We start from the raw sequence: 15,392 nt of genomic DNA, 5'->3' as shown, positions 1-15,392 counted from the left end.
GCCGCCTCAAGGCCGCCTCCGCGCCGGGCGGCGGTTGGTTCGCAACCGTTGGTCCGCAACTGCCGCCCGGGGCGGTGGAAGCGGGAGGGGGGGCGGGAAAGATGTCAGCTCAGCCCCTCAGCAGCCGCCCTGCAGCGGCGGGCTCCCACACCCGGCAGCGGCGACGCCGAGCCCGGCGGCCGCCCGCTCGGTCACATGGAGGCGCCATTTCCTCTGCCCTTGTTTTCTCCTTAAGGCCGCTGTGCCGCCGACGGTGCCCGCGGCTCGGCCCGCACGGGCGGCTGCGGGCGGGCGCCGCGTCCCCGTCTGCCCCCCGCCACACACAGAGCGCCCAGCCCGGCGGAGAAGCAGGGGTGGCTAAGGCGGGAGAAGAGGCAGGCGGCGGCCGGCTACTCAGCTAAAAACAGCCCTCTCCTAATAAAGCGATGGGGCCCGGGCCGCGGCGCCGCGCTCCCCGCGCCCTATAAATACGCTCCGTGCACGGCCCGCGGGCTTTGGCCGGCGCGGTTCTGCAGGCGGCGCGGTGCAGCGGAGCGGAGCGAGCGCAGGGGGGCCGCCGCTGCCGCCGCCAGGAGAGCCCCGGCCCCCGCACCCCGCCACCCCGGCAAGATGCCCCGGGTAGACGCAGACCTCAAACTGGACTTTAAAGATGTCCTGCTCAGACCTAAAAGAAGCAGCCTCAAAAGCAGATCAGAGGTGGGGGCACTGAAACCCAGCATGCTTTTTCTCCGTTCTCAGCGCCTAACTTCCTTAACCCTCCTTCCCTCCCTCCTTTATTTTTATTCCCCAGTCTAACGTAGCAATGCCCTCCCCGATCGAAACGCCCTTTGCGTGGCGGTGGGGATGCCGCTGCTCCGGGGAGGAGGGGAACCGGGGTTACGGAGCCCGCGGCGTGTCCCTCCCGCCCCTTGGCGAGGCGAGCCCCGGCCCCGGCGGAGCGGGAGGCGGCAGGCGCTGCAAGCCGGTGCCGCGCTGTCCTCCCCCGCTCCTCAGCAAAAATAAAAGGGGGAGGCGGGGGGGGGGGGGGGGGGGGGAATTGTTTGCGCCTAACAGGTGCCTCTGCGGATTTCTGCGGCGCTGAGCGGGGGGTGACCTCCGGTTTCCGCGGGGGCTGCCTGCCGTAGGGGCAGCGGTAAACTGACAGCTCTGCCAGCCCCTCTCCGGGGCAGGGGGGTGTCCGGATACGCGCCCCGCAGCTTGGGCCGGCAAAAGCCGGGGGTGCGGGCCGGCAGGCGTCTTAGCCCTCAGCCTCGGGGGTTGTGGGCAGTGCTGTTACCGAGTAACTGACATGCTCTTTTTAAAAAATACTAGTGATAAGAAACAACCAGCGAAGACGCTAGGGAGCGCTTCCTGCGGCACAGGGTGCCCCAGGCTGGGATCTCATCAGGTGGAAACCTGGGGCGGTGGGGTGTGTTTCACCCTCGCCTATGTTAACCCCCGCGACCTGCCTCCTGCTGCTGCATGACCTGCGCTGGCAGAGCCTAGCCGTCCTCCCGCGGCCAAGGCTGCCTGGGGCCTCTGCGTCCCTGCTGGCCCAGGGCCACCATTAGCCGGGATATTGCTGTGGTTATTTCTCAGCAGGGATCAGGAAAGACCCCAGGAAATCCCGTGAGGATTGCCTCTACAAAAAAGATGGCTGCCTCAGGATTGAAGGTGCCTTCTCATTTACCTAACGTAACCTCAAGGTTAACAAAGGATTTAGTTTGACTAATGAAGGAATTACGTTGTGTTGGGGGATGGAAAGAGGATTAAGCTTTTCTCCAGGGGAAGTGGAGTTGTAAGAGAGAGAGACTGAGACAAATCAAGGGAGGTAGAAAGACAAGACTGGAAAGGGAAGCAGGGTGGCCATGTTTATTACAGGCCTATGGCCAGTGATTTTGAGGGCAACAACTAAGCGAAACTTTTTTGCCATTATGAAGGTGTAAGATTGGAGAGGCCCTCTCAGTAGAAAGGTAATCTCAGGCTAGTCGTTTTTAATTTACAAAGAACAGTGTCCCGGCTGAGTAACTCCTCATTGTGTGCAATTACTGCTCATAAGGCCTGTAGGCCCTTTCCGGCCATTTGCTTGGGGACCTATGGTCCCTCTTTAAAATTCACTGTGCTGGCCTGGCAAACAGGTGGAGCTGTGCTCCACTGAGTGACACATGGCTCCTTCAAGTGCAGTGTTTTGTATATTTAGCTGTGTGCAGGCTGTGGAAAGAAGGGCTGCTGGGAAGGGAAAACGATAGGAGGAACACAAGCTGATATGGCAGGGTTGCAACGGGTGACTATGATGAACTGTTAAAAACATTTCACATGAGAAAAAGTGTATGTCGTGAGGGGGGTCAGTGAAAACTGATGAAGGTTAAGAAATTGGACACCGTCACTGAGGCTGTAGCAACAGGAATAAACAGTGTCTGTGAGAGCCAGATCTGAAATGAAGTGGACAGCCCCAGTCTGCTTCAAAACAAGAATATAAATAAATAGTTCTGGCAGAGGAACAGAGGCAGCATACCACAGTGCCTGTTACCCAGCAAGCTGCTGCTTTGAAGCTTATATCAGCAAGCGTCTGCTTCTCTGGTGTGAATGCCTCATTTTGCGCAAGGATAGCTTTTTATGCAGTAACTAGGATTAAGTCAGCTTCTTAGAGAGTCAGTTTGGGGTGTTTGCAGCTCTTCTTGTAGGTCTGCTATGTTGGTACTTGGTTTTGATTCCTTGCACTGTCTTCATTTTCCATGATTGCTTTCTCTTTTTGAAAAGATACCAGAAAATTTGAAGCTTGAATTCAAGTGTCAAAATTGGTTAAAGCAATGATTGGAGTAAGAGCAGCATTATCTGTCTGTGGGGTCTTGGTACTCACGTAGCCTGCTATTCTTGCCTTTGCTGGACTTGCCTCTGCAGGCTGTTCATTTTAAGTTCACCAGACAAGTGTTCTGTAGGAAGTCTAGTCATTAATTTAAATTTGTAAATTCAAGTAGGTCCAGGGAACTTTAACAGAACAGCCAATGTCCTAGTACTTTCATATGTTGAAGGTCTAGGTAGGAGTTATAAAATACATTTCATTATTTTCTTTCTAAAGGAACTTTTACTGTTGTTGAGTGATGGTGAGCAATCCTAGAGTCAGAAGATATTTTCTGAACAATAAGCTATAAATTTGCTGTTACCACTCAAGAAAGAGACAAAGAGATGGTCAGAAGTGCTACTAGAGAAAGTAAGGAAAACCAGTTAGCTTTGTGATGCTCCTCAGTATGTTCATCTTGAGTACACAGTTCTGGTGATCCCTTCACAAGAACAGCGTAATATGCTAAAATAGGTACAGAGAATGGCAGCCCGGATGATCAGCGGTATTGACTGGTTTCCACAGGAGGAAAAAACTAAATATACTAGGACTATTCTGTATGGAGAAGAAGCAGCTGTGGAGGATATGCTAGAAGTCTGTGAAGTGAGGAGTGGAATGGAAAAGGTGAAACTGAGAAGTGGCTGTTGATTGTCTCTCACAAAGCAAGAAGTAGGAAGCACTGATTATCAGGCAAAGGTTGTAGTTTTTATGCAACATATAATTAATCTTTGGAATTTATTGCTATGGGATATTGGAGAGGCTAAAGGTGTGAAGGGTTAAAAAAATTACAAGGCAAGTTCTTTGTCCATAAGTGGCTATTTAGCACAATGGATTGGAGGAGACCTTTGTCTTTGAAGGTCTCTAAACATCAGCTTCTTGGGACCTGGGAAGGTAGGCTGGGGAAAGAGTCTTTCAAAACTTGCCTCATTCTTATGTTCCCTTTCCAGACATCTGGTACTGGCTGTTTGGAGAACTAGGGCACCACATAAACATCTCCAACCCAGTGTGCCATTTCTCCTGCTCTTATAGAACAAAAGCCTCATTAGGGGAAGCCCCGCAATTATCTCTCATAAATGCCTGCCATTACAGTATTATCAGTTGTGTGGATAATTGCATGAGATCCATCTGGCCAGCTGGCTAAAGGAAGTCACATATGAGAAGTTACAGTAAGTGGAGGTGAGAATCACTGAAAGAATAATGGCCTTGTGTTCCCTGCATAGCTTTGCATCTTGCCTCAGTCTTTTCTTAAACATACTCTTCTTCTCCACTTCTTTCTTAAGTTCATTTGAAAGAGATGTTTTTCCTCTGTAAAACTGTAAGGCAGGGGTTCTGGTACTATTGTCTGTGTAGAAGTGGTTGTGTGATACTCTTTTTTTTTTTCCTTCGTTCTAGTTAATAAGTTGCATTAAAAGGGAGTAAAATCCATTAAATTCTCGTACTTATTTCATACCTATCTTCTTCATACTATTTTCTCATGTTAGCTGCAGCTGAAGTTCCTGTAAGAATGTTATCAGTGATGGGTGGAGAATTGGGCCTCTGTGATGGTAAATGGGAAGAAGAGTGAGTCTCTCCATTAAGATGTATCTTAGCTTGTTCACCAAAGTGACCCTTCCCTTATGAGCTTATACAAAATGAGAACCTGTTTCACAATATGTCACTGAGGCACCAAGTTCCTTCTCTTATACAAATTAGTGATGAACCCCCCATCATATTAATCCATCAGAATGCAGCCTGCAATATGACAGTGCTCAAAATATGTTGTAAATAAATAATCAAAGTCCTATATTTTTTTATATTGCTTCCTTTCTGGTGATGGATCCAGGTTCAGTTCAGGTCTCTGAATGTTCCTGGATTAAAGCTGAAGTGAGGAGTAATGAAAACTATGAAAGAGCCTTCATTTTCACTGTTACTGAAGAGGCTAACCTAATATCTTACAGTTGTAAGATATTTAATGTGAATGAAATGTGTATGTGTATGAAATGAAATGTGATATTTAATGTGTAATGAAATGTAAGATATCTTACAGCTGTAAGATATTTCTTAGAGGGTTTTTTTCCCCCTTTTGCAAGATGCTAAATAGACCAGTGGGAACTGATCTAAATTTGATATTACCTCTTGCAAATGTAAGGAACAAAATGCCTGATGTTACCACGATCATTTGAGGATGCTGAAGAAGAAATAACTTTGAAGGTGAAGGCTGACGCAGTTGTAAGAAATTAACTTAGAAACTAGCAGCCTCATGGTTTAGTAAGCCAGGGTATGATTGCTCATATTGTATGGCAAGAGTGCTGGTAACCATAGCCAAAAGTAAAAGCTTGCTTTATTATATTGTCATTTACATTAAAGATGGGGACAAAGCCCTCTATGCCCTGGAGACAGAGGGAATTCCAGTTCTGACTTCTGTGGAGTTAGGACTTTGACTTGGGTTTCTCAGGCAGCCAAACAAACAGCTGAGGTTACGTCTGTATAAAATAATCCACAGTCCTCATTGTCCTTTCTTTCCTTTCCAACCCCTTCTGACTTGTTTCTTTTTTTAAAAATTTTGATTCTCTTTTTCTTCAGCAAGAACTCTTTAACACAGAAAATATTATTTTACTTTTATATTTTCTTTCTTATTTGGAAGGCAGAAGTTGTAATAAATTAAGTGAGGTTATAGTGGAATGAAAGGAGGAAGAACAGGAAATGTGAGGAAAATTAAGAAGCAGCATCCAAACCTACTGTATCTGAAGTCAGTGGCAAAACTCTTGTTAGATTGCTATCAGTTACTTAAAAGAATGTGTGCCTTTTCATTGCAGGTCGACCTCACGTGCACTTTCACCTTCCGCAACTCCAAGCAGACATATACAGGAATTCCCATTATAGTGGCAAACATGGACACTGTGGGGACATTTGAAATGGCCGTGGTTATGGCAAAAGTAAGTCTTGATTCTCATTTCTGCAGCAATTGGGAAACCACTGGGTGACAGTGAGCAGCCTTTGTTAATTTTTAGCTATGTTTGTTGGAGAACAGGGGGGCAGGAGTTAAAAAATCCATAACAAGAAGGTGTGGTTTCACTGCAAAGCAGCTGTGCTTTTACAGCAATACAGTTACCAAAGACAGGGCTCCAGATACAAGATCTTACTGGAGATGCTTACTGGGAAGCTTCCATCTTGGGTGTAGTTCAGCTTCAGGTGGAGCTTCTAGAGCTTAGTTTTTGAGGTCTATATTGTGTTCCCTTCCAGAAAAAGAATATTAGCTGACAACAGTTTTGAAAGTGTGGGTTACTGATAAAGCTGCAGCAGTCAGGAGTCACTAGTTAATTAGCCTCAGGCCTCAAGGCTCACCTTAATTTCTTGCAGTGCTTAAGCACATTCAAAATATTGACCATAACTTCATGAAACACATCAGAAACCTGACCCTGAAAGGTTGGCTAAGTACGGTAAGTTACCTTTGAAGAGCCATTTGGAGTTGCCTGGTCTGTTTTTCGCTGTTACTGTTTCTTTCAAGCAGGATGAGCCTATACTTAAAATGGGAATTTCTGATATCTTGTTATTCTGCAGCTGAGGGAAAGATGACTAACTTGGACATTAATATCAGTTTTCTTATTTTTGCTAGCATGCAATGTTCACTGCGATTCACAAGCATTATTCTCTGGAAGAATGGAAACTGTTTGCTGCCAATCACCCAGAATGCCTTGAGGTACATTTTCGTACTGTAAATTATTATGGTTTATTGCTTTGTTCTGAACTCACATACACTGGAGTCTCTTGGGAATACTGTTGTCAAGTGAGGTTTTGGGGAATGAAGATATTTGCTGTTCTTAAATGCATCAAGGGAAGTGGCTTGTCCTGTTTAAAAAGAACAGCTATGTGAATCCATTGTGAAAGTGCTTATATTAAGATGCAAAAACCCGAAGTTTATATATGCCTGGAATGGAAACAGAGAAGTATCCTGAACAAAGAAGAAGGAAATACTTGGGAATAGGTCTAACTGCTGTGCTTCTGTTACTGTTGGGAGCTGTGGTAGTGCTGGTGAGGAAGAAGCCGAAGACCACAAATGTGAATAGCCTTGAGTAACCCAACCACAAGCTGGCTCTGCACACCCTTGTGTTAGGCAGAGTCTTTGCTATCAGGTGTGCAAGCAGACCCGGAGCCTGTGGGCTGGAGAGGCCTAGGGGCTGGGCCTAAGCAGGGATGAGCATTGAAAGTTGTCAGAGCGTATGTGTCCTCCATTTACCTCCTTGCACTAGAGCTCACACTGTGCTACTACTAGCTGTGATGCCCCACTTGTTCACAGGGTCCTAACCTGAGCCATTACAGAGAAACACCATTTAGTAAATTTACACATTGACTTAAGTTCCGACTTTTTCATATCCAGATTTCTTCTGTGTTCTTCTGGCAGGCCCCTACACCAGGAGAGGCAGTATAAGAGCATGCTTGGCTGTCACCCCTCCTCCTTGGAGTTCAGTGCAGTTTTGAAACTTTTTCTGTATAGAAAAGAATATCACACAGCTGTATTGTATCTTTACCTGTGGCACATTTTAGAATTATATTATAAAGACTATTGATTACAGGACTGTCTGAAAGCCAGCCTATCACTTAGGTTCCTCAGGGTTGTTTATATGCCACTGTAGGGTAGAAAGTGGTCCCAGGAATATTCTGTGCCTGAACATTTTGGCACTTAGCTCATTTGTGGTTCATAATCACTGGAGTAGGCTCTCCTTGTGATTAAATGCTGACTTGTTCTGTGACCTTGGATCTCTGCAGAGGTTTTGTGGGCCAACAGCTGTGGAAACTATTTTTCTATTGGAAAGAACTCATAGGAAGACAAAGGAGGAAGCAATCTGCTTGTTTTCAATGGTAGCTGACCCTGCTTGAGCAAGGGGGTTGGACTACACAATCTCCAGACATCCCTTCGAAACTCAACTATTCTGTGATTCTGTAGATCAAGGGAGCGTTTGGTGAACTTAAAGACCCAGATTCCACTCTCTGACAGCGCCCCAAATTTTGCCACTCTGCCTTCCTGGAATATACCAAGTTAGGGCTTCTTCTGTGTTTGTGTTAATATGAGTACGGCTGAGCCTTCATACATCTCAGGTGATTATATTTGCCTATGAGAATCCACTTGTGAATGAAGAGCTGATAAAATGCTAATTTTGCTTTATTTTAGAGTCGTTAAACAAAACAGAACTAACACATTGAAATTCCCAGGAAGGTATTTATTTCATATTATATAGTATGATTTTCACTAGTTTCCAGCACAAGTCCTCCCAAGACTGTGCAGAAAAAGGCATACGAAGTGTGTGTTTATCCCAGTTTTTACAAACTACTACTCCCTTTTGTTCTCCCTGCCTTTCTAGCATGTAGCAGCAAGCTCAGGTAGTGGAAAAGCTGATTTGGACAAGTTAACAAGTATTCTAGAGGCCATCCCACCTATCAGATACATCTGCCTGGATGTGGCAAACGGCTATTCGGAGCACTTTGTGGAGTTTGTGAAGTCTGTCCGTGCTCTGTTCCCACATCACACCATTATGGTAAGTGTGTAGAAAGGGTGGAGGGGGTGTGTGGGAATTCTGTCCAGGAACAGGGCCCAGAGTTTGGTTGGAAGGCATCAGAAGCTCTGTGGTAGCTCCATCAATTTCTGAGTCCTCATTTAAAAAAAAAAAAGAGAGAGAGAGAGAAAGAAAAGTCTCACTCAAACCCCTTGTCTTCCAGACAAATACATGTGGACAGATACCGTTCTGAGAATATAGAGGACAGCTCTATTTGTCTACCCTTTCAATTCAGCAAGATGTTGACTCTGAGCCAAATGACGACTGTTTAATAACATGTTGGCATTGTCAGTCTTCCATTGCTGATAATTTCTGTGGGAATGTTCAATGTGTGCTCTGATACAGCAGTTTGATGTTGGCATGGCAGGCTGGGTGGATCCAATTTTTTTCCTACTCACATCCTTCTTCCCACACTAGATGTGACCTCTAATCATAAAAGTGTGTAGGTTTATTTCGGTGATTCCAAGCTGAGGTTTGCTGTGGGAATGCACCGATGTTTCTGGCCAATTGAGGCCAATGGCTGTTTTTGTCTATGAGATCACTATGAAGACAGCTGAATGTATACTAATCCTTGCCTATGATAAGAATCATAGGGGTGTTGTGCAATTGTGAACGGGGTCATCAGGGAGCAAAACAGTCAATGCTGGGGCTTTTCATGCACCTTCTGTGATGTTACTATGCCTTCTCAAAGTGCTAATGCCATGCTTCCTCCAGCCCTTTTGCACTAAGAGTAGGGTGTTTGCATCGACACGGGACTCCTTGCAGCAGAGCCCTACTGCTCCTGCTTGTTTCCCAGGGCCCTTGAAGAAATGGGTCTGAATTTGTTTCCATGAGAATAGTAGAAATTCTCAAACAAGCAGCAGATTCTTAATGAGGCTACCAGCCTTTCTTCAAGCCAGTGCAGCAAAAATTTGTGTGTTTAGACGACACTTTCTCACTTTTTCATGCCAGACACAAAGCGTCACACATGTAAAGTAAATGTGAAATGAAAATGGTCATAAATGCACGCTCTGACTTGGTTCAATAGGGAACTGCACGTTCAAGCAGCTCAGGGGAGACTACATTCCTTCCTTCCATGTCAGAGGAAGACAGTGTTCTTGCCTTTGAATGATGGTGGCATTGGAAAATGGAAGTGGGCTGGAATGCCTGTGGGGTTCTGGGTTGCCATAGGCTAATGAATAGGCATCCTTCAACAGCTACCAGCAGATGTGGGAACCTTTTTGTTATGGCCGTATTTCCCATGGCTTTGGGGAGAGCTTTTGGAAGAATGAAATGATAGATGTGGGCTTTTTGAGCTTCCTGCTCCATGTTCACTGCAGTGAGGGAAGGAGCTGTTTCCTTGCTTTGGATCTGAAGTATTGTCCCTAGCGATGTGATTACTCCAGTGTCTTTGGCTTGAAGAGTTGTGGGAGGGAGCTTAAACCACATAGTTAAAAAAAAATCTTCCCTATCAGGAGTGGAAAGAAAATTGTGTGTCATCCCTTCCTCCACCTCCCCACAGACTGCTGACTTTGCTGAGTGAGCAGGGAACTCAACCAAGATGAATTGTCCAGAAGGCACAGGAGGTCAATGTCAAAGTCAGGTATCAAGCCCAGATTTTAGTCCAAGGTCCTTAAGCCAGTCTCATCCACCTCCCACATCTGTTAAGCTACCTGCTTAGTTTCTCTGCTTCTGTGACTAAGGTTATTGTTACTTCAAGTCTCATTGTCCTGACAGCACCACCTGCTTGAGCACTTATGCAGCCCTGACCTGTTCAGTTGCCTTCTCTGATTGTAGCTCCTTTCTCTGAACATGGTTTAGTACAGCTCATGTTTTTCATCTCCTGCACAGGGATAATTTCCATTCCTAAAAGCATGCTAACAAACTTGGGGTGTTCAAAAACCTTCTGTTTTCCAAAGCCTCGAGAGTCTGTGCAGTCCCTGAAAGTCTCTGATTCAACTAGGGGGGGACACCTCTACCCCACTTCCAAATGAGTTTACTTTACACTCTGTGCCAAAATGGCCTTTTGAAGCTATTCCTGGCTGAAATGCAGGAGCTTGTCTAGGCTTCTTTTTATGATACTCTGGAAGACGTCCTGCTGGTACCTGTTCTGTCTGCTTTGATGTTTCTGTGCTATGCCTGCAGTATGCTCTCTGCTGTTGTGGCTTTCAAACAAAAGGCTTAGCAGTTAAATAGAAGGTATAAAAATAAAGAAGCTTTCTTATAGCTGAAAGTGATCTCCAGGACCTTGCAGGCTGTCTTGTTTGCTTTCCTCAGCATGACCATTCATTCCACAGTCAGCTGCGGTGCAGTACATAACAGTAACCCAACCCCGGTTCTCAGGGAATGTGTGTTCCCAGGGGCCATGTAATGGGTTCAGCTCTGAGGCTGAAAGGTGATGTGCAAAGCAACCGTGGTTAACATAGTACTCTCTGTGGCCGATATTCCAGTGCAGATGGAGGATGTCTCTTGTGTAACAACCTTTCAAATGCATGTTTTTACCTTTTTAAATACTTGCTTTTATAATCACATTACCTTATTTTTGTCTGCCTGGCTTTGACACAAGCTCTTTTCACTCCTGCCTTTCATATTAATTTACAAAGAAGATCAGTTTCTCCATGGAATGCAAAGGATAGGGAAGACAAACAGGGGCATAAAGGTACCACATGAGTTGCCTTAAATCACTCATTAGATTGAGGATGGAGGAAGAAGCAGTATTCAAGTCTCCTGAGTGTCTCACAAATGCAGCACTGCCCTCCAGAATCAAGAGTAATGGTCCAGTGGGGTGTTTTACTGTAGCATGGCATCATGTGCTTGAGTTGTGCCTACTCGCTGAAGTCTAAAGCAAAAGTTCAGCTGACATTCATGATGGAGGATCAGAGCCTTTATATTACAGTAAGCATAGTCCTTATTTATTAGTGTAATTGTAGACGTTAGGGTTCTTCTGTTTCACTGGAAGTCTGTTTAGCAAGCTAAGATATCTTTGCCAGCAAGCTTTGCCAAGTTTTTATCCTGAATTTTTCTTTTCGTAGTGTTCTCTGTTCATTATACAGAAGAAACCCTAGGGAGCAGAGCACCGAGTGTGGCAGGAAGGAAAAGGCTGGGGCAGTAGCACACTTGCAGATGCAGTAGCACTCACAAGATGTGGGCCAGAGAGGGAGGCAAGCAGAATCGCAAAGCAGGGGCGGAGGGAAACAGCAGGGGCCAGAAACTGTTGCTCCCCTTAGAGTCAGTAGCAGAATGTCTCCGGGCCTTAATGGAGGCAGAATTCAGTCAGAGAAAGGCATGCAGACTGCTCCCAGTTTATCTCTGGAACAAGCAGCAGAGTCAGTCCAGTCATGGCATGTCCACCAGGGCTGGGGTCTCAGAGCAGGGGCCAGCTGGGATCCCAGGGTAGGAGACAGTGATGCTGCCGAGGCTGTCTTGGTTCAGTCACAATACTGAGTGCAAACACCCACCTGGTATGGCTCAGCCTCGCAAAGGGCATCATCTCTCCATCTTACGGTAAAGCATCCCTTGCTTTGGTGGGTGGGAAGTGTCCTTTGGCAGTGTTCCTGATAGTATGGAGGCACAGACTGTGCTTTCCTCTAGGATACAAGAAGAAAGTTTGAGAACTGTTGTCACAGACACTTCTCCCCAACTTGATCCATTGCCATTTGCCAGCAGCTTTCAATCAGTGCAGCAGTGTTCCTGTCTTAGTCAGTGAGTCGATATTTATAGCAGGCTTTTATGAGGCACAGTATCAAATGCCTGACTGAAATTCAGAGGCACTGCCCTACTGTGTTCACTAATTTTGTATCTCTGTCAGAGAAGCTGTAGCCTTTATCATCCTGTTACGTGAAATCTTGATCCCATTAAAGTCAGTAGCGAAACTCCCTTTGACTTTTCTGAGGCCAGGATTTCCCTCTGGACTGACCCACAGTTCAGTCATCCTGGATACTGCTGGAATGAGCCAGGGTGACGCTTACTTGAAACCTCACACTGAGTGATGGTACACCTGAATGTTGCCCTGAGTGTGTAAGGCCAGGCCCACAGCCAGGATAATTTGTTGTAGCCCCTAATAACTGAAAGCATGGTAGTTTACCTGACTTTCAGTTGTTACTGATGCTGTTATTTTACTGCCGGGGTAGCAAAGTTAGATGAGCAGTGAGGTAATTACTGGGCTATATCTCTTTCAAGAAAGCCAGTTTTGCAGCAGATTAGAAACGCATTGGTACATGGGCTCATCATTAAGATGAGCATGGTTTTCACTAATACAATACTTCCACCAATTACTATGTTCCCTGACTACTTCCCCAAATACGCTACAAAATGTGTTGTCTGTAGTGATTTCTTTGTATAAGTTCCAGTTACTTTACTTGCTTTATGTTCTTAGTTAATTTTAAGGGGGTTTCATCTCTGTAGTCTCAGTCTTTCTCCATTTACCTTTTCAGATTTTTTTTAGTTGCAGTATTCCGGCTTTACCTTACAGGTGGGGCTTTCAGAAGCCCTTTTGCCTCTATTCAGCTGTCATACTGGCATCAATGGTAAAGTAAGCATTGGTTTCAGTGGAAGTAGAGTTCAGCTGGATGTGAGAAAACAGCTTTCCCTGCTCTTCAGCTGTGATACTAGGGTCTCTTCATATACAGATAGCTGTGCCGCTCTCATGGTGGTTTTTTTGTGCTCTCTGAGGTCTGCAAAAGGTACCTAAAAGAAGCAAGCCTGTCATCGGCAGGTTGAAGTCTGCTATGTAGAGCTCCACGTCTTCCCTGAAAATTTGTTAAGGATCTGCAGATTCAGAAAGACAGAAACCACTGATGTGTGTACATGCATTCCAGGAAAAAATGTATGCTGGGGACATAAGTGCTTTTCCCTGCTAGGATGAGCATTTTGAATCAACATATGCAGTTCCAACATTCTCTAGCAGTAACTTAACATTAAACGTCTGGTTAGCATTTCTGAGGAGACAGTTTGACAACCCACTATGCTCTGCTAATAAGAAGACACTGCTGTTTAAGTTAAATACATATTTGATCCCAGATCTCATGGAGCCACTGACTTTAATACCCGTTCGTTCCTGTTCATGAGTCTGTTGCATGTACTCCAGTATTTCACCAAGTTGTAATGTGCTGAGTGTCGTACTGCACAGGTAGTCATCTGCCTTCCAGATGTAAACTGCTTCCTTAACGTTGTAGGCAGCATGCTCTCCGTTACCCCACCCTGGAGTGTACAACACTTAGTATAACAAATTACCACTGAGCAGAAAGGAAGCAGCACTTAGCTGGAAACACTGTACCTATTATATATTCTTTATTTCCCGACTGTTCTATTTTATTTTATTTTATTTTTAATCAATATCATGCAGTTTTGAGCAAAGTTAAGTGGTCCTGTGTCATAGACCACAAATTGCTGCCTAACAGTATCATTGTTTTTATAAGTGCCTCAGGTGATGGCTTGTCAGCTGTTTCAGGCTAATAAAAGGGGGAAGTAAAATTCATTAAAAATAAATAAATGGTGAAATAGGAGTAAAAAATCAGTAAGTGGAGAATAGGCCTTGCCCAACATTCCCTGGGTAGCTCCTGTTGACTTCAGCAGGAGTTTTATTTCAATAAAAACTAAGAAAATACTAAGTAAGGATTTTAGGATTTGCCTCCTGCTCTGCCCATGTCAGTACTGCTACAAACACTTCCCAAGTCCTGGAATATCATTACGTAAGAGGTTTTCTGAACACCTCTAGATCCTAAATTCAGATTTCCAAAAATGAATAGCCCATCTCAATACAAGTGCAAAACAGGTGATGTGGGCAACTGGACTCATGTTTCATGCAGGTTTATCTTGTGCGCTTTTTCTAGTTAGGAACATGCCATAGGCATGAGACAAGCCACAGAACTGAAATCCAAACCATACTTGGTTTTCAAACATCTGATGGGATGATGGGCCTGATGGGATTCATCCCAGAGTACTGAAGGAGCTAGCAGATGTTATAGCAGGACCCCTCTTAATCATCTACCAAAGGTCTTGGGAGTCTGGGGAGGTCCCCGCTGACAGAAAGCTAACCAACGTTATTCCAATTTACAAGACGGGCGTGAGGGAAGACCCGGGAAACTACAGACCTGTTAGTCTAACCTCAGTAGCTGGAAAAATTATGGAGAAGATCATACTGGGTGCTACTGAAAGACATTTAAAGAACAATGCAATGTTCAGGCATAGTCAACATGGGTTCACAAAGGAAAAGTCCTGTTTAATTTAATATCCTTCTATGATAAGGTCACTCGCCTAGGGGATGAAGGGAAGGCAGTGGATGTAGTTTTTCTGGATTTTAGTAAGGCTTTTGATACTGTCCCTCACAGCATCCTTCTGGACAAGTTTTCCAACTGTGGGATGAGCAGGTACACAGTGCGCTGGGTGAAGAACTGGCTGAACAGCAGAGCTCAAAGGGTTGTAGTGAATGGGGCTACATCTGGCTGGTGACCAGTTACCAGCGGTGTTCCTCAGGGCTCAATTCTAGGGCCAGTTCTGTTCAGAATTTTGCCAGTGATCTGGAGGCAGGAGTTGAATGCACCATCAGCAAGTCTGCTGATGATACTAAACTGGGAGGTGCTGTTGACTCTCTCGAGGGACGAGAGGTCTTGCAGAGGGATCTGGATAGACTGGAGCACTGGGCGATCGTCAATGACATGAAATTGAACAAGAACAAACGCCAGATTCTGCACCAGGGATGGAGTAACGCCAAGCACAAGTATAAATGGGGAGAGGAGTGGCTGGAGAACAGCCCCACAGAAAGGGATCTGGGGGTGCTGGTTGACAGCAGGCTCAATATGAATGAGCAGTGTGCCCTGGCAGCCGAGAGGGCAAACTCTGTCCTGGGGTGCATCAAGCAGAGCATAACCAGCCGGTCAAAAGAGGTGATTATTCTGCTGTATTTAGTGTTGGTGTGGCCTCACCTTGAGTACTGTGTGCAGTTCTGGGCCCCACAATTTAAGAAGGATATTAAGGTCCTTGAATGTGTCCAGAGGAGGGCAACAAAGCAGGTGACAGGGCTGGGAGGCACGTCCTATGAGGAGCGGCTGAGGACACTGGCTTTG

General features: G+C 45.6%; 1 protein-coding gene across 3 annotated transcripts in view; it reads left to right on the top strand.

Annotated features, from left to right (window-relative positions):
• Nucleotides 1–525: 525 nt before the first annotated feature.
• The window catches only part of GMPR (guanosine monophosphate reductase), a 42,991-nt gene continuing 28,124 nt past the window's right edge, over nt 526–15,392 (top strand). For 2 of the 3 annotated variants that reach the window (XM_076330589.1, XM_076330588.1), the window contains exons 1-4: nt 526–696; nt 5,614–5,733; nt 6,414–6,497; nt 8,158–8,331. In XM_076330589.1, coding sequence (XP_076186704.1) covers nt 610–696; nt 5,614–5,733; nt 6,414–6,497; nt 8,158–8,331 — 465 coding nt within the window. In that variant the 5' untranslated portion in view covers nt 526–609. The remainder of the gene's footprint in view (nt 697–5,613; nt 5,734–6,413; nt 6,498–8,157; nt 8,332–15,392) is intronic. The other variant, XM_076330590.1, reaches the window with a different exon arrangement.

Source organism: Aptenodytes patagonicus, chromosome 2 (genome assembly GCF_965638725.1).
Source record: "Aptenodytes patagonicus chromosome 2, bAptPat1.pri.cur, whole genome shotgun sequence".
In the NCBI taxonomy this organism is placed as follows: Eukaryota; Metazoa; Chordata; class Aves; order Sphenisciformes; family Spheniscidae; genus Aptenodytes; species Aptenodytes patagonicus.
Note: the sequence above shows the minus strand (reverse complement) of the source record. Positions and strands in the feature narration are given on the sequence as shown.